The sequence below is a fragment of the Schistocerca serialis genome, chromosome 9, assembly GCF_023864345.2.
Source record: "Schistocerca serialis cubense isolate TAMUIC-IGC-003099 chromosome 9, iqSchSeri2.2, whole genome shotgun sequence".
Taxonomy (NCBI): domain Eukaryota; kingdom Metazoa; phylum Arthropoda; class Insecta; order Orthoptera; family Acrididae; genus Schistocerca; species Schistocerca serialis.
This window is the reverse complement of record NC_064646.1, coordinates 299531908-299552154: the sequence shown is the minus strand read 5'-3', so window position 1 is coordinate 299552154 and position 20247 is coordinate 299531908. Positions and strand designations below refer to the sequence as shown.

General features: G+C 44.9%; 1 protein-coding gene across 1 annotated transcript in view; it reads right to left on the bottom strand.

The window, feature by feature from the left end:
• LOC126418984 (cytochrome P450 6k1-like) overlaps positions 1-20247 on the bottom strand; it is a 140631-nt gene that overhangs the window by 10974 nt on the left and 109410 nt on the right. The window contains exon 7 of the mRNA XM_050086032.1: positions 3403-3624. Within this exon, the coding sequence (XP_049941989.1) occupies positions 3403-3624 (222 nt within the window). The remainder of the gene's footprint in view (positions 1-3402; positions 3625-20247) is intronic.

Below are 20247 nucleotides of genomic sequence, written 5' to 3'. Positions count from 1 at the left end.
TTGACGCTGCATTACAGACATGAGCGCTTGCGATGATGTGCTCAACGACGAACCTGGGTGCACGAATGGCAAAACGTCATTTTTTAGGATGAATCCAGGTTCTGTTTAAAGCAGTATGATGGTCGCCTCTGTGTTTGGCGACATCGCGGTGAACGCACTTTGGAAGCGTTTATTCATCATCGCCATACTGGCGTATCACCTGGCGTGATGGTATGGGGTGCCATTCGTTACCCGTCTCGGTCACATCTTGTTCTCACTGACGGCACTTTGAATAGTGGACGTTTCATTTCAGATGTGTTACGACCCGTGGCTCTATCCTTCATTCGATCCCTGCGAAATCCTACATTTCAGCAGGATAATGCACGACCGCATGCTGCAAGTCCTGTACGGGCATTTCTGGATACAGAAAATGTTCGACTGCTGTCCTGGCCAGCACATTCTCCAGATCTCTCACTAATTGAAAACGTCTGGTCAATGGTGGTCGAGCAACTGGCTTGTCACAATACGCCAGTCACTACCCTTGATGAACTGTGGTATCGTGTTGAAGCTGCATGGGCAGCTGTACCTGTACATGCACCCAGCTCTGTTTGACTTAATGCCCAGGCGTATCAAGGCCGTTATTACGGCCAGAGGCGGTTGTTATGGGTACAGATTTCTCAGGATGTATGCACCCAAATTGCTTGAAAATGTAATCACATGTCAGTCCTAGTATAATATATTTGTCCAATGAATACCCGTTTATCATCTGCATTTCTTCTTGGTGTAGCAGTTTTAATGGGCAATAGTGTAATTACGGCAGTCAAGAACAGATGGAACGAGTGTTCTATACGCCATTTCTTTCGTGAATGAATTCCATTTCCTTAAGATTCTCGCAGTGAATCTGAGCCTGGAATTTGCTTATCATACTATTTGTGTTATGCGGTCATTCCACTTCTGGTCGTTCTGGATAGTTGCCGACGCAAGAATATTCTTGACAGGTGGCAGCGGTCTTGTCAGCTTTCAACTGCGAAACGCAAACGGCTGCACGCGCAATAGACCTGCGACAATACCGAAGCATTGCCGTAGAAGCATATACAAAGTCTCTTTATGTGAGTGATTGAGAAAGGGGCGTGAAACAGTATCGCCACATCTGCTGCAGCTGTCAGGGATCTTCTTTTGCTGACTCTACCACAGTTTGTTTATGGTAAGTAATGTTTATGGTAATTTGTCGCCAATGTTAATGATAAAGCCAAGATTTTCAGATTTCCTTTTATTCTGCACGGAAGTTCCTTGAAGTAGTTTAGTGCCTTTCCAGTAAAGTAGTTATACACCGAAGCGCCAAAGAAACTGTCACAGGTATGCGAACTGAAATACAGAGAGATGTAAACAGGCAGAATACGCGCTGCGGTCGGCAACGCCTATGTAACAAAACAAATGCCTGGCACAGTTGTTAGATCGGTTACTGCTGCTACAATGGCAGGTTATCAAGATTTAAGTGTGTTTGAATGTGATGTTATAGTCGACGCACGAACGATGGGACATAGCGTTTCCGAGGTAGTGATGAAGTGGCGATTTTCCCGTACAACCATTTCATGAGTGTGAAATGCCTTCACATAAGAAGACGAAAGTCGGCCGAAGTGGCCGTGCAGTTAAAGGCGCTGCAGTCTGGAACCGCAAGACCGCTACGGTCGCAGGTTCGAATCCTGCCTCGGGCATGGATGTTTGTGATGTCCTTAGGTTAGTTAGGTTTAACTAGTTCTAAGTTCTAGGGGACTAATGACCTTAGCAGTTGAGTCCCATAGTGCTCAGAGCCATTTTTTGAAAGAAGACGAAGTAAATATTCCAGAATTCGAATCGAGAACAGCTGCCAACATGAGTAACGTAGAAGTAAGTATCCTCGGAGTAGTGAAGCAACTTAAATCACTTAATAAAAGCAAATCTTCTGCTCCATACTGTATACAACTTTGGTTCCTTTCGGAGTATGCTGATGAGTTAGCTCCATACTTAACAATCATATACAACCTTTCGCTCAACGAAAGATACGTACCCAAAGACTGAAACGTTGCACAGGTCACATCAATATTCAAGAAAGGTTGTAAGAGTAATCCACTGAATTACAGGTGCGTATCATTAACGTCGATATGCAGCAGGATTTTGGAACATGTATTGTGTTCGAACATTATGAATTACCTCGAATAAAACGGTCTATTGATACAAAGTCAACATGGGTTAAGAAAACATCATTCCTGTGAAACACAACAAGCTCTTTATTCACATTAAGTGTTGAGTACTATTGACAAGGGATATCAGATTGATTCCGTATTTCTGGATTTCTGGATCTCCGACATCGCTGCGGCCGAAAAAAAGATTCTGCAACAACGGGACCAACGACGATTGAAGAGAATCGTTCAGCGTGGCAGAAGTGTAACCCTTCCTCAAATTGCTGCATATTTCAATGCTGGGCCATCAACACGGGTCAACGTGCGGATCATTCAGCGAAACATCATCGATATAGGCTTTCGGCGTCGAAGGCCCACTCGTGTACCCTTGATGACTGCATGACACAAAGCTGTACGCCTCACCTGGGACCGTCAACATCGACATTAGATTGTTGATAACTAGAAACATGTTTCCTGATCGGACGAGTCTCGTTTCAAGTTGTATCGAGTGGATGGACGTGTACGGGTATGGAGGCAACCTCATGAATCCATGGACCCTGCATGTCAACAGGGGACTGTTCAAACTGGCGAAGCTTCCGTTATAGTGTGGGGCAGGTGCAGTTGGAGTGACAATCTGACAGGTGACACGTTCAGAAGCATCCTGTCTGATCATCTGCATCCATTCATGTCTATTGCGCATTCCGACGGACTTGGGCAATTCCAGCAGCACAATGCGACACCGCACACGTCCCGAATTGCTACAGAGTGGCTCCAGGAACACTCTTCTGAGTTTAATCACTTCTGCTGCCCACCAAATTCCCCATAAATGAACATTATTGAGCATATCTGGGATGTCTTGCAACGTGCTGTTCAGAACAGATCTCTCACCCTCTCGTTCTCTTACGGGTTTATGGACAGCCCTGCAGGATTCATGCTGACCCCTCCAGCACTACTTCAGACATTAGTCGAGTCCATGCCACGTCGTGTTGCGGCACTTCTGTGTGATTGCTGGGGCCCTAAGCGATATTAGGCGGGGTACTACTCTCTTTGGCTCTTCAGAGTAGTACTTATTTTTATAAATATATTCGTGTATATTTTTAGTTTTATAGTCTCCCTTAACTTTTCAAATGTTTTCTTATCAGCCTTCTGTAAGCTATTTAACGACTCATTCCATGACGAAGTATCTTGGACCCACATGGTACCCCAGAATCTGGTGAGTTAAAAAAGAAAGAAAAAAGAAAAGCTAAAGGAAAAAGGGACTCACCGTTGATGACGCAGTCGAGCCGGTTCATGGCTCCCAGTGCCTGGTATGTAAACTCGCCGCCGTGGCGAAAGATGGCCTCACGGATGTCCAGGCGGACCTTGTCTTGTATTTGCTGGTTGACGGCAAGCTGGTACAGAGCGTACGTCATGGTCGAAACAGACGTGTCAAGCCCACCAATCAGGAAAGCGACGATGTTGCCAACTATTGTCTCGTCATCCATTTCTGAAAATATGAAGTACTGTCACAGGAGACGTAATCCATAGAAAAAGGAAATTTTTGGTACTGTATATTGCATAATTGCTTTAAAAGCAACTTTATGTTTACGAATTGAAAACGAGATCGGCATTGAGGGTCGGACTGAAAGCTATGTGCAATAACATCATATGTAGTATGAGCTCCGAAGGATGTTATAATTTGCCGGTTTTAGTTGTGCAGCATGCCTCAAAAGGGCTTTAAAGTCAAGGCATATTTATCCCGTTGTTTTTTTTTTTTAGAAAATACGGACTTTTTATGTAATTTTGTGTATGAGAAAAGACAGTAACTCCGCGTGGCTTATTGAGCAGATCGGTGACTAAAAACTTAAATGCATTACACACCGATAAACTTAATAGTTAATAATTTAAGAACAATCCGTGCTTAGTAGCTGTTCAGATTTCGGGAAATACGTTACCATAAACTTGTTAACGTGAATGAAACAGTTTGTGCGCGACTGTGTCAGGATTAGCACGGGCTTGGCAGTGAATGTGTAATTCTCGACTTCAGAATATATATAAGTTTTGCCAGTATTTTCACCTTTCATTCAAAATTAAGACCTTTTCCCGATTCTTAGAATAGTCACGCTGTATGTAGCCTGGTTCGAGTTGTAGTACGGAAGGTTTCTGCTCGGTTTTCCTACCGGCGATCTGCTGCAACGGGTTCACAGGTAGGTGCAGGTAAAAAGGACGAAAGGAACCGCGCCACCGCAAGAGGTCAGTCACTGAGCAGTAGTGTATCTGTGAGTCAGCAGCCGTGGAGTTGGTGAGACAGCTACACAGAGAGAGAGAGAGAGAAATCGGACAGGAGGAGAGAGACAGTGACTGCGACTTCTGCCCTCTGGGAAGGAAGCTGGATCCTGGTAAGAAGACCTGTGTTGTCAGCAGAGCTTAGGGCTGCCAAGAGCTTGGCCAGTCAGGCCAAGGGTTCTAAGCCCAGTGATGGTGATGGCAGCTTCGTCGAAGGTCCACCGTCATCCCCTCGACAGTGTCCGGCACAGGGTACGTGCCATAACATATCCCATCTGTTCCATGATTACTAGCTGCCGCCAGAATGTAGGTATACTGGTGTCTGGAGACCGATCATGTGGAAGAAGTAGCACTGCCACATTCTTCCGTCATGCAGTTACTTGAAAGATAGACTCTGAAGACGTAGTCATTTCCTCATTGAAGTAGGCTGGAACGCAGAAGGGACTCGCACTCAAGGGTGCAGTGTTTTGCTAAGGTTGCTGATTGTGTCTGAACTTGGTGCTCCAGCTACAGGCACCATTTGATCCAGTACAAAATTTAGGGAGGGTTCATTTTCAGTGAACATTTTAATAATTCTGTGACAAACATCACCAACAATTTCTTGTGTTGCTTTCGGTCTTCGTGATTTATTCTAACACTAGTATCACCTGAAAAAAGTACCAATTATGCTTGATGAATCGTAAATCGAAGGTCATCCACATATGTAAGGAAAGGGATGGTCCCAAAATTGAAACTTGGGGGAGTCCCTATATGATTTCTCCACAGTCACTAAAATATCCTCTCTTTCAAACACTGTTTCAGTATGATTGAAAGTAGTTGTGTTTAAGATTTTCCAAGAGAGTATCATGATCTGTGCAAGCTGAAACCAAACACTTTGGAAAGTTAAAAAAGATACCGACTTGTGATATTTTATTATTTAAGGTGTGTAAATGTACATAAATAGCATTCTCAGTCGAGCAAACCTTCTAGCACCCAAACTGTGCTGTGTTACATCAATTGTTTCTACTTATATGAAAGACAGGTCTTGAATACATCACCTTTTCGAATATTTTGGAAAAGACATCAGTAATGAAAGTGGACGATAATTGTTTAAGTTTTTCTTGTCTCTTTCCTTATAAAAAGGTTCAACAAATGAATATTTTGACCTATTTGGAAAAATTCCTTGTGCCAGTGATGCATTACATATACCACTAAGGAAATTACATTATTAAGTTAGAACAACTTAACAGAATTCTGTCTGAAATTCCGTTAGCGCCATTTGTTTTTTAGAATTTTCAAGATTCTGTTACTGTCGGTGATAGATGTTGACACTATTAGCAGTTGCTTAAAACTTAATGGAATGAAATTGTTAATATATTGTCTTACTTCTATAAGCTGACAATTTAATTTCTTTTTTGCTGCTATGTTAAAAAGTCATTTTTAAATACACTCGCAGTTTGTGTTTTATCAGTCATAACATTGTCATTGTGTTATTTTGTACACTGACCGGTTTTCTTTTTCCCATTTCAAAACATCACATAAAATTTTAATCTTATCATCTGTATTATTAATTTGTCATCACAAGCTTATTTTTGGACACTTTAAGGACTTTCCTTAAAACATTACAGTATTTGTTCTATAATGCAAGTATTGTTGTATATGGTTTGTTGTTGTTGTGCTCTTCAGTCCTGAGACTCGTTTGATGAAGCTCTCCATGCTACTCTATCCTGTGCAAGTTTCTTCATCTCCCAGTAGTTACTGCAACCTACATCCTTCTGAATCTGCTTAGCGTATTCATCTCTTGGCCTCCCTCTACGATTTTTACCCTCCACGCTGCCCTCCAATGCTAAATTTGTGATCCCTCGATGCCTCAAAACATGTCCTACCAACCGATCCCTTCTTCTAGTCAAGTTGTGCCACAAACTCCTCTTCTCCCCAGTTCTATTCAATACCTCCTCATTAATTATGTGATCTACCCATCTAATCTTTAGCATTCTTCTGTAGCACCACATTTCGAAAGCTTCTATTCTCTTCTTGTGCAAACTATCAATTTATTGTCCATGTTTCACTTCCATACATGGCTACACTCCATACAAATACTTTCAGAAACGACTTCCTGACACTTAAATCTATACTCGATGTTAACAAATTTCTCTTCTTCAGAAACGCTTTCCTTGCCATTGCCAGTCTACATTTTATATCCTCTCTACTTCGACCATCATCAGTTATTTTACTCCCTAAATAGCAAAACGCCTTTACTACTTTAAGTGTCTCGCCGGCCGGAGTGGCCGAGCGGTTAAAGGCGCTACAGTCTGGAACCGCATGACCGCTACGGTCGCAGGTTCGAATCCTGCCTCGGGCATGGATGTGTGTGATGTCCTTAGGTTAGTTAGGTTTAAGTAGTTCTAAGTTCTAGGGGACTTATGACCACGGCAGTTGAGTCCCATAGTGCTCAGAGCCATTTTTTAAGTGTCTCATTTGCTAATCTAATTCCCACAGCATCACCCGATTTAATTTGACTACATTCCATTATCCTCGTTTTGCTTTTGTTGATGTTCATCTTATATCCTCCTTTCAAGACACTGTCCATTCCGTTCAACTGCTCTTCCAAGTCCTTTGCTGTCTCTGACAGAATTACAATGTCATCGGCAAACCTCAAAGTTTTCATTACTTCCCCATGGATTTTAGTACCTACTCCGAATTTTTCTTTTGTTTCCTTTACTGCTTGCTGAATATACAGATTGAATAACATCGGGGAGAGGCTACAACCCTGCCTCACACCCTTCCCAACCACTGCTTCCCTTTCATACCCCTCGACTCTTATAACTGCCATCTGGTTTCTGTACAAATTGTAAATAGCCTTTCGCTCCCTGTATTTTACCCCTGCCACCTTCAGAATTTGAAAGAGAGTATTCCAGTTAACATTGTCAAAAGCTTTCTCTAAGTCTACGAATGCTAGAAACGTAGGTTTGCCTTTTCTTCATCTTTCTTCTAAGATAAGTCGTAAGGTTAGTATTACCTCACATGTTCCAACATTTCTACGGAATCCAAACTGATCTTCCCCTGCGTCGGTTTCTACCAGTTTTTCCATTCGTCTGTAAAGAATCCGCGTTAGTATTTTGCAGCCGTGACTTATTAAACTGATAGTTCGGTAATTTTCACATCTGTCAACACCTGCTTTCTTTGGGATTGGAATTATTATATTCTTCTTGAAGTCTGAGGGTATTTCGCCTGTCTCATACATCTTGCTCACCAGATGGTAGAGTTTTGTCATGACTGGCTCTCCCAAGGCCGTCAGTAGTTCTAATGGAATGTTGTCTGCTCCCGGAGCCTTGTTTCGAGTTAGGTCTTTCAGTGCTCTGTCAAACTCTTCACGCAGAATCTTATCTCCCATTTCGTCTTCATCTACACCCTCTTCGATTTCCATAATATTGTCCTCAAGTACATCGCGCTTGTATTAACTCTCTATATACTCCTTCCACCTTTCTGCCTTCCCTTCTTTGTTTAGAACTGGGTTTCCATCTGAGCTCTTGATATTCATATAAATGGTTCTCCTTTCTCCAAAGGTCTCTTTAATTTTCCTGTAGGCAGTATCTATCTAACCCCTAGTGAGATAAGCCTCTACATCCTTACATTTGTCCTCTAGCCGTTCCTGCTTAGCCATTTTGCACTTCCTGTCGATTTCATTTTTGAGACGTTTGTATTCCCTTTTGCCTGCTTCATTTACTGGGTTTTTATATTTTCTCCTTTCATCAATTAAATACAATATTTCTTCTGTTACCCAAGGATTTCTATAAGCTCTCATCTTTTTACCTACTTGATCGGCTGCTGCCTTCACTACTTCATCCCTCAGAGCCACCCATTCTTCTTCTACTGTATTTCTTTCCCCCATTCCTGTCAATTGTTCCCTTATGCTCTCCCTGAAACTCTCTACAGCCTCTGGTTTAGTCACTTTATCCAGGTCCCATCTCCTTAAATTAGCACATTTTTGTAGTTTCTCCAGTTTTAATCTACAGTTCTTAACCAATAGATTGTGGTCAGAGTCCACATCTGCCCCTGGGAATGTCTTACGATTTAAAACCTGGTTGCTAAATCTCTGTCTTACCATTATATAATCTATCTGATACCTTTTAGTATCTCCGGGATTCTTCCACGTATACAACCTTCTTTTATGATTCTTGAACCAAGTGTTAGCTATGATTAAGTTATGCTCTGTGCTAAATTCTACCAGACGGCTTCCTCTTTCATTTCTTCCCCTCAATCCATATTCACCTACTATGTTTCCTTCTCCCCCTTTTCCTACTGACGAATTCCAGTCACCCATGACTATTAAATTTTTCAGTTCCCTTCACTACCTGAATAATTTCTTTTATCTTATCATACATTTCATCAATTTCTTCATCATCTGCAGAGCTAGTTGCCATATAAACTTGTACTACTGTAGTAGGCATGGGCTTTGTGTATAGCCTGGCCACAATAATGCGTTCACTATGCTGTTTGTAGTAGCTTACCCGCACTCCTATTTTTTATTCATTATTAAACCTACTCCTGCATTACCCCTATTTGATTTTGTATTTATAACCCTGTATTCACCTGACCAAAAATCTTGTTCCTCCTGCCACCGAACTTCTCTAATTCCCACTATATCTAACTTCAACCTATCCATTTCCCTTTTTAAATTTTCTAACCTACCTGCCCGATTAAGGGATCTGACATTCCACTCTCCGATCCGTAGAAAGCCAGTTTTCCTTCTCCTGATAACTACGTCCTCTTGAGTAGTCCCCGCCCGGAGATCCGAATGGGGGACTATTTTACCTCCGGAATATTTTACCCAAGAGGATGTCATCATCATTTAATCATACAGTAAAGCTGCATGCCCTCGGGAAAAATTACGGCTGTAGTTTCCCCTTGCTTTCAGCCGTTCGCAGTACCAGCACAGCAAGGCCGTTTTGGTTAATGTTACAAGGCCAGATCAGTCAATCATCCAGATTGTCGCCCCTGCAACTACTGAAAAGGCTGCTGCCCCTCTTCAGAAACCACACGTTTGTCTGGCCTCTCAACAGATACCCCTCCGTTGTGGTTGCACCTACGGTACGGGCATCTGTATCGCTGAGGCACGCAAGCCTCCCCACCAACGGCAAGGTCCATGGTTCATGGGAAGGGTATATGGCTTATTCTCGTTTATGTATAAAATGCTTACATGAGATTTTAATCCTGTCATTTATCCGTGGTTTACATTTTTTTGAATAAACTTCACAACTAACTTTTTTAGGAACGCTACTTTCAAATATCGACACAAATTTACTACAGAACACATTGAAGTTCACTTTAGAATCTCTTTATATACATAACTCATCTCATACCATCTCTTTTACCTTATCTAACATTGTACCGTGTTTTATAGGTTTTTATGAACATGCCACAGAGTTGTTCGGCGCTATATTGTTTATTTCCATTAATTATGCATCGTACTCAGATAATGCATTAACAATTTGGTACACATTAACTGTTTCAGTCTAAGCACTGTATATAAAAATGTTGTTAATCTTAGTTCTGTATCTTACTGCATGCGAGCTGGAAAATCCTCTACTGAAATCAGATTAAAACAGCCGAATAAAGATACCAGTCCATTTTCCCTGTCAGAAACTTTTAAGACACTGTATTTAAATCTCCACAAACTACTATTTCTTCTTGTCGGACAGGTAGCTCAATAAAGCATCTAGATTTCTCATACAAAGCTGAAAGTTTTTTAGATGGTACTTGTAGAGTGTTGCACTTACAAGAGAACTGTTCTGAAGTCACAACTCAGAAGCCCATGCTTCTAGGTTCTGATCTACAAAAAAACTGCTTAGTTCAATATTCTCGACTTTGTGTCCAACTTTTACATATGTTGCAATCCCTCGTTTTTACTCGTGAGCCCTAAATGAAACTGGTTGTACGATGTTCAGAGAGGCGCAGAACATCTATCACTTCAGAATTTTCTGCGTCTTCTAGACACACAAGAAGTTCATTTGTCTTACTTTTCAGGCCTCTAATGTTGTGATGAAACAAACTAATTTAATTTTTCGGAAACTGTTATATACATTATGGTCCTGTTCTGTCAAGATTGTCTGTCAGTAACCTGATCCTAACCTAAAAATTTGCCCCTCTGACTCTAGCAATCACAGGGATTTTTGATTTCATTCTTGTGCCCCCTTATACTTTTTGTAAAATGCTCGGCTAATCTGCTCTATCCTCTTATATTCAGGTGCAAGCCATGATTTATACATCCTTATCTCCCAACTGCAGTAACAGGCACAGTACAGATATGAGACTCTGTTTCAGACAAAAGCAATCCACTCAGCTCTTTGTTTACATGACTGACAGTTGCGTTAACCCAGTGCGAGTCAGAGAGCTGCAAAACCTTTACAAACCCCTCACGACAGTGTGCTCTTGTTACTCATATCTCCTCCAGCTTATCTTCAATACTATACTCTTAAGTTTCTATCCACTCCTCTTACTATTAGTACCTAATTTTCATTATAACCTCTGTACAAAGCCCTTGCGTTCCCCGTCCTTTGGCTAAGTTTGGCACTAGGCTTCACGATGCCTGTGACCTGGTATTCCACCACAGACTTTTCCTGAACAATCTGGCCTACATCCCTTCCATAACCGTTATCTTGCAGTAGGACTCTTTTCATTCTATTTTACATTTGTACTGACTTGGCCTTAACTGTTCCTATGAGTCTGCTGCATTCTACTTTGCTTAAAAGCTGGTTGAAACTCTCCTCCTATTTCAGGTAAGGAGTCAAACTCCTGGATAACCAGAATTTGCAAGTGATTTCTCAGGTTTTTCTCCTTTTGTTTATGAATGATGTCCGTTCTTTCGGTCTTGTCAAAAACAACAGACACCATTCTCGATCCCCCAGACGTACATATACGTGATGAAATGAAATAAATTCTGACATCGGCCGCAATTTGGCACGGAAATGAATTCAGTGGCAACAAGTGAAAATTTGTGCCGAATCGGGGCACGAGTCCGGATTTCCCATTTTACGCTATTACTCGTCTTAGCCACTCTTTTCTTTTGCCAAAGGAACTTTCCTGGAGCCGGAAGGGAGGGAGGGGGGGTGGGGGCAAATTGGGCAGAGGTTGGAACCCGAGACCTGGCCTCCATGTAATGTTCCAATCCCCGCCCCCCTCTCCACCAGGAACCAAGAAAAGCTTAGGATACGTGGAGTAGAGATATAAAGCACATAAATGAATTATTTTATTTTAATTTCTTTTTCTAATACCACCAAGCATAGCGGGAAACAGGGGTTCCAAAGAGGAAAGAGCAGCAAGTCGACACTCGGTGGGACTAACAATGCATATTTTTTCAGAGAACATTCGAATGCTCAGTAAATACTAAGAGTGGAAAAGGCGTCGATCAAGTCCTCATTGCAATAACACTCCAACTCCAGGGTGGGTTAAGAAAAAGGCACTACAAAGAAAATTGTACAAAAATTGTCTGTATTTGGGACTGCAGACAATTGCACAATGCAAAAAATCAAGGACATTTTTCTCTCCATCAGAAAGTAAGTAGTGATCTGCGTGTCTTCAAATCCCCTTCACGAAGTCCACTTTCCTTTGTCAGGAGTATCCCAAGTCCGGAAAGAGGAGTAGGTGAGGAGATATCTGATGAGGAGTAATACAAGTAATTAAGGCCTGCTTCTGCCGCACCAAAATCAGACACTATCTACATACCAGACGATCCTCATCCACGTCCAGAAAATCACAGGTGACACACAATGGGGTGTCTTCAAGGTGAATCCCGTGAAGGCGTACTTGCTTCCCACTGACTGTAAGGTACCACGCAGAGTCGACGTCAGTGGCAAGATAACAAGAGCATAGGAGTTGCCAGATGGCACACCAGTCGACGTGATGAAGCTTCCCATCAACTACATTCGGTGACCTGTTCTGCTGAAGAAAGCCATAGATCGCCTTCGTGGGCATCAAGCGCGTTGGCAATATTGCAGTGCAGACATTCGAGGAAAAAATGGCAAAAGTAAAAGAAGGTCTGCAGGACCTCCGAAAGCTGGATAAGTCTGAGAGACATCGTGATGCAAGGGCCTCCGGCAACAGGCTGGTAAGGCATGTGGTACAATGGCACTACACCACCACTTGAGAGCTGACGAAAAGAGCCATCACTCTGTCAGGGACATGGTAGAGGCCTAAACCGCCCCTGTACCGCGAGAGAGTGAGGGTCCCATACCTTATCTTGAACAGTAAGCTGTGGCATACGAACCCAGAATGGGGAGTGCCTGTGTCCATTCCAGAAGATGGAGGCCTCGTAAACGATGATGAAGGAGCCTAGCTCGTAACTGGAGCAGTAGGCACCGGCAGTTGAGGGCAATCATGCGCCACAGGTCACACATAAAATAGAGTCCTAAGTATTGGATAATAGCAGCTGCATGCAGTGGAGCAGCGCTGTCCTCAGGAAGCTCCGCATCTATAGCCATAGCGCTCGATTTGTGGACGTTAAGCCAGCTACCAGAAGCTTTGTTGTAGGTGGTGATCAATGCCAGTGACTCCCTGACCTCAGCACAGCTTCGAAGAACGAGAACGAGATCGTCAGAATAAGCAGAGCAGGTGGCCACCGAGAGACATCCAAGACAGGCGTTGACAGAGTCCGCAGAGCAACGGTTTCAAGGCAAAAGTATACAACAATGATGAGAGCGGGTAGTCTCGACAAACTGACGACGGATCAAGATGAGAGGAGTGAGTCTGCTATTTTACAGTATACGGGACGTCCCTCAGCGAAGGAGGGGCATTACGACGTCGACAGAGGTACCAAGGTATCCCGTATTGCAGAGCATTCCTTCCAGCTAGCTGTGATCGATCCGAACACCTGGCGGAAGTCAAGAACGGACAAAATTCTAGGCATAGAATGAGTATGAGCAAGAGTGATTATGTCTCGATAGCGACATAGTGTGGATGTCATTGGCACCTCCCAAGGAGGTTTGATCACGAGAAAGCATGTATCAGGCCGTTCGTTTAAGCTGTGCAGCCAATAGCCTAGTAAACATCTTTGTATCAATGTTGAGCAACGTCAAGGGGCTGTAATGGCATACGCGTGACGTTCCCTGAGGCTTGTGGATGGGAATGAGGAGGCTGTCGAGGAAACCATGTGGGATCTCCACGATGGGCGGCGTAAGGTCCCGACAAATTTCCGTTCACGCCGGAACCAGTGGGGAACGAAATTTCCTATAAACCTCTAGTCGGAGGCCATCACAGCCACGTTACTCGTTCGTAGAACCCGTCTGGATCGCATCATAGACTTCATCATCCATGATGTCGGCAAGTATATCCATTGTTTCATCCACAGGAACCGAGCCAAAGGAGTGTCAGGAGAACACAGTAACGTTGGCAGGGTGGTGACGCTGAGGTTCAAAAATGGTTCAAATGGCTCTGAGCACTATGGGACTTAACATCTGTGGTCATCAGTCCCCTAGAACATAGAACTACTTAAACCTAACTAACCTAAGGACATCACACACATCCATGCCCGAGGCAGGATTCGAACCTGCGACCGTAGCAGTCGCGCGGTTCCGGATTGCGCGCCTAGAACCGCTAGACTACCGCGGCCGGCGGTGACGTTGTGCAGGGTACAGCTTAACGTAATGTGCGTGGGGGGCAGACCATAAATCATGTTGAGTATCTAAGTGTCGCCCATCATCAGTCGTAAAAACATAATCAAAGTCCTCTGACGGTGGCGCCATTCCACTATCATTTGGTACATAGACGGCCCTCCTGGGCTAACCCATAACATGTGCACGCCCTGACCACTGCTTCATGGTGAAATCAAGAGAGGACAGTGAGCTGTGGCTCGGCACGATTCACCATCACCTGATGCTCTGGCGAGTATGGCATCATAATACACTCCTGGAAATTGAAATAAGAACACCGTGAATTCATTGTCCCAGGAAGGGGAAACTTTATTGACGCATTCCTGGGGTCAGATACATCACATGATCACACTGACAGAACCACAGGCACATAGACACAGGCAACAGAACATGCACAATGTCGGCACTAGTACAGTGTATATCCACCTTTCGCAGCAATGCAGGCTGCTATTCTCCCATGGAGACGATCGTAGAGATGCTGGATGTAGTCCTGTGGAACGGCTTGCCATGCCATTTCCACCTGGCGCCTCAGTTGGACCAGCGTTCGTGCTGGACGTGCAGACCGCGTGAGACGACGCTTCATCCAGTCCCAAACATGCTCAATGGGGGACAGATCCGGAGATCTTGCTGGCCAGGATAGTTGACTTACACCTTCTAGAGCACGTTGGGTGGCACGGGATACATGCGGACGTGCATTTTCCTGTTGGAACAGCAAGTTCCCTTGCCGGTCTAGGAATGGTAGAACGATGGGTCCGATGACGGTTTGGATGTACCGTGCACTATTCAGTGTCCCCTCGACGATCACCAGTGGTGTACGGCCAGTGTAGGAGATCGCTCCCCACACCATGATGCCGGGTGTTGGACCCGTGTGCCTTGGTCGTATGCAGTCCTGATTGTGGCGCTCACCTGCACGGCGCCAAACACGCATACGACCATCATTGGCACCAAGGCAGAAGCGACTCTCATCGCTGAAGACGACACGTCTCCATTCGTCCCTACATTCACGCCTGTCGCGACACCACTGGAGGCGGGCTGCACGATGTTGGGGCGTGAGCGGAAGACGGCCTAACGGTGTGCGGGACCGTAGCCCAGCTTCATGGAGACGGTTGCGAATGGTCCTCGCCGATACCCCAGGAGCAACAGTGTCCCTAATTTGCTGGGAAGTGGCGGTGCGGTCCCCTACGGCACTGCGTAGGATCCTACGGTCTTGGCGTGCATCCGTGCGTCGCTGCGGTCCGGTCCCAGGTCGACGGGCACGTGCACCTTCCGCCGACCACTGGCGACAACATCGATGTACTGTGGAGACCTCACGCCCCACGTGTTGAACAATTCGGCGGTACGTCCACCCGGCCTCCCGCATGCCCACTATACGCCCTCGCTCAAAGTCCGTCAACTGCACATACGGTTCACGTCCACGTTGTCGCGGCATGCTACCAGTGTTAAAGACTGCGATGGAGCTCCGTATGCCACGGCAAACTGGCTGACACTGACGGCGGCGGTGCACAAATGCTGCGCAGCTAGCGCCATTCAACGGCCAACACCGCAGTTCCTGGTGTGTCCGCTGTGCCGTGCGTGTGATCATTGCTTGTACAGCCCTCTCGCAGTGTCCGGAGCAAGTATGGTGGGTCTGACACACCGGTGTCAATGTGTTCTTTTTTCCATTTCCAGGATTGTACATTCCCGAAGAACGGTGAAGTAGAATACTGGGTTTGTCGCCGGCATGCCATGACCTCCCTTTCATAATCGATCAACGCCTTGCAGAGGGCAGGCTTTGCGCAGCGGACCTATCATGACAGAGCAGATTGGTATGCGTTACGGCGTCGACGACAAGCTGTCTATGTGGTATCGATGACGTGCGAGTAGTCTATTGAAGTAAGATGGGTCGTGTTCAGTTTCCATGGCCCCAGGCCGCGCATTCCCCCAACAGTATCGCAGGAAATATAAAAACGATCGAGGCAACTGGAAGTGAAATGCATGCGGTCACATGAACATGCTCCCAAAAACCCAAAATATTGAAGTGCTGGACAATTGCCGCTAGCGACGCTCATGGAGAGTGATGTGGGAGTTCGTCTTTGGACGCCGAGGTGGTGCTGAAGTCACCACCCATGACTGGGTGAGTGCCTCGGAGAAGAAAGCAGAACGTTGGCGGCAGCGACCAGAGCCAGAGCCGGCCGCTAGTGGCCAAGCGGTTCTAGGCGCTCCAGTCTGGAACCGCGCGACTGCTACGGTCGCAGGTTCGAATCCTGCCTCAGGCATGGATGTGTGTGATGTCCTTAGGTTAGTTAGGTTTAACTAGTTCTAAGTTCCAGGGGACTGATGACCTTAGATGTTAAGTCCCATAGTGCTCAGAGCCATTTTTGAACCAGAGCCAGACTCTTCATAGACATTGAGAATCCTGACGCCACTAAACCTGAGAACCATACGTCTAGCAGCAGGAAGGTAGACAGCTGTATCAGCGAGGATATCGTCATGTAGGAGGATCACTACTCCACTACCAGTAGGGGAAGTATGGGAGACATGTGCCTTAAAGCCATGGGGAGCATAAAAGGTTGCAACATGCACCTTCTGGAGCAGGGAAACGACAACGTCCACAGCATACAGCATTTCATGGAGTAATGCCAGTCTAGGGCGCGCGCGAATGGTATTGTCACTGACCACACCTGGCTATGTGATAAGTTTGAAAAGCTGCTAACGCCTGGAGGACAGGAGACGCAAACATGAAGGAAGCACAGGGAGCTCCCTGTTAGATCCCCGTGGAAGAGTGTAAGTGGGCTGCTTCTATGTTGGCAGCGCTGTGTCGCGCTTTGCATTGGATCTCTGACTGCGTTTTCTTTGTAAGAGACTCTGTGGCTGGTTGGACTCGTTGTTTGAAGTTAATCGCCAGTAGTGTTGGGCAGTTGTGGAAGTTTGTCGTCAGCAGCAATGGAAGTATTGCTGGGCAGTTGGAGGTGAACAGCCAGCAGTGATGGATGTTAAATGTGAGAAGTTAGCATTGATGGAGGGTAGAGGTGTGAAGTGTTAGCGTAGGCTAACGACCTGGAAATATCCAACTTGGAGACTGAAAATTATTCATGATTATATGTCTTTGTACTGGATGTCAATGACGATTCATATTCGTGTTTGAACTGGATGTCACATTATTAAGGTAAAAAATACATTATTTGGTTTGCAGCAAAATCTTTCCTTTGCTAACCACATGCCTATTAGTAGTTACTGGCTTTAGTAGTTAGAATCTTTTATTTAGCTGGCAGTACTGACGCTCGCTGTGTTATTGCAGTAGTTCGCGTAATGAAGATTTTTGTGAGGTAAGTGCTTAATGAAATGTATAGGTTATTGTTAAGATTTCTTTTTAGTCATGGCCATTCTTAATTTTTTTGAGCAGTCAGATTGTGTTGCGCTAGAATATTGTGGGGTCAGTGTTGATATGATAAGAAAAAGTAAAGAGAAAGTAAGCTCAGTACCTTCAGTTATACTCAGCTGTTTCAGAATCAAATAACGTAGAAGTTTCATCTTCTCAGTCATTCAGCAAGTTAAGTTCAGACACACTCATTTAAATAAAGAAGTTTCTAGAGTACTTCACAGTCATGGGGAGACAACTGACCCATCGAAGAGGGTCCATCGTTCTGCATACATCCAGAACGTCCATCATCAACATGACGTCGTTGGCGCAAGAAACAGACGTCTCACCGGGCTGTTTCAGTGGAGCAATGGGAGAGGAGCGCTCATAGATAGCATAAGGCGTAGAAACGAGGGCAACAGCACCAGATGCAGGCGGGGAAATTTATATGTCCATAGATCTACGCTGATTGGAGACGGGGGCGGGAAGAGACGTCGCGTCGTCCGGTGGCAGGGCGTCGGAGGACAGCGCATCATCTTTAGGAGAGCCTTCACCCTTTGCACACATCCGATGGAAGCAGTCATCGCCGGTCGAAGTGGCCGTGCGGTTAAAGGCGCTGCAGTCTGGAACCGCAAGACCGCTACGGTCGCAGGTTCGAATCCTGCCTCGGGCATGGATGTTTGTGATGTCCTTAGGTTAGTTAGGTTAACTAGTTCTAAGTTCTAGGGGACTAATGGCCTCAGAAGTTGAGTCCCATAGTGCTCAGAGCCATTTTTGAAGCAGTCATCAGAAGGGGTACGTCGATATCTCTTTCGTTTCCTCGGCGATATTTGCGTCCTAACATGTTGTTCCAAACAGGATGGCGATCGGCTGTCGTCCCACATGCGGCCACGCGGCAGAAAAGTAGAGGTCAGTACAGCTCCACGATCAACAGCCTTGGAGTCGGGACAGATGTCTTGTTGTTGCTGACGGCCATCGTCCGTTGGTACTGCCTCCGGTGGCAATGTCGAGAGACAGGTAAGACGTCTATCATGACGTCGAGAGGAGTCAACACAGGTGCTGACTGGTTCAGAGTGGGCGCAGCAGGAGGCACGTGAGAGAGAGATGGGCGCCGCACGGAGAGCGACGCCTCCGATCGGCGTCTGGACCAGTCTAAGTCGGAGACATTCAGAACGGACATTGCCTTCCTGACCATAATCTGAACAAGTGAGCGGCTGGTCATTGTTCTTGACGACAGCCCTGCAGGCGGCAGTAACCAAGGAAGAAGGCGCGTGTTCCCTCAGTTCAGTTTTTTTTTCTGACAGCCACCATTGAGGGCACAGCAGGCATCAAACCCCTTCCATGCTTCAGCAACGTTATTTATAAGATTGAAAGGCGGCCTCCATGACGTCCAACAGCACCTCAAATGGGAGTTCTAAAAACCTCAACGTTCGGACGCCAAAACCAGGGTGGCACGAAGGATAGATAAATACATCCCGAGAAGATCTTGCGGCAGGAGAGGCGTATCGTACCTAATAAACCATTCTACTTCATCTGTTTCTGGTCGTTGATGATGTCAAGGAAAAGTTGATTTAATCGTGGCTTGGCTATAGGAAAACGCCATGACGGTCGGTGAATCAGACATAAAGGGCAGCCTCTCGCAAGTATCACAACAAGTGAGACGCAGACAAGACTTAAAAACGACTTTGACTATCCTAGCACGCTTTGACTATCCTAGCACGCTCTCTGTATGACCCAGATTCCCATCTTGTAGGACACTAATTACCGTACCGACCCCTTTCTACCACACTCGTTGCTCGCCGCATGTCGCTGCATTCAAATGGCTTTAAGCACAATGGGACTTAACATCTGAGGTCATCAGTCCCCTAGAACTCAGAAGTACTTAAACCTAACAAACCTAAGGACATCACACACATCCATGCCCGAGGTAGGATTCGAACCTGCGACCGTAGCAGCAGCGCGGTTCCGGACTGAAGCGCCTAGAACCGCTCGGCCACAGCGGCCGGCTGTCGCTGCATTCCCGCAAGAGCTCAGGAGAGAGAGTACATACGCACTGAATTGCTCATAATGACCGTCCGTCCCTATTTAGTTATTTTCGAGTGGTGTCTATTCTTTCGAAAATGTCAACAAGCTATAAAAGTTTCTCAAATAATTCAATTCAAGAAGTAAAAAAGTTAGGTTTTGGGACTACATAAATATCACAAACTCAATTAAAAGACCCACTACTTAAAATTAATGAAATGCTTTGCTTGATTACCGCTAGAGGTGATTTAAGAATGAAGAAACTAGTTTATTCTGCATACTTCTATTCATTAACAAGTTATCAGATCATTTTCCGCTGTAATTCAAGTTACAAGAACAGTATTTACAGAAAATTGAAGCATATTATAAGAATTATATCTGATGTTCATTCAAGAACATCCTGCAGACACTTCTTGAAATAACTACTTCACAATATAAATATTTTTAATGACCTTTGTCCCTACCAATACTTCTCTTTTCACAAAAAATAGTGAAAAACGTGAATGTAATACTAGGACCAAAAGTATACTCTACAATGACTTCAAGGACTTAACATTAGTTCAGAAATGAGCCAGAAATGTGGATACACAACTACTCAGTAACCTACCAGAGCACATTAAATGTCATGTAGATAATTTAGTGGAATTTAAGACTGAACTTTTTGTTGGACATCTCCTTCTATTCCATTGAAGAGTATCTTCGCAGGTGTCTTACATTTAGCGTTCTATGTTAATGTACAATACCGTACAGTTCCGTATAGTAAGTTTATACTATTGCACTTTAATTAAATTAAATATACGATACATCCTTGACTTCTCTCCTCATCCCAGGGACCACCCTCCGTGGGGTCCATGGAATA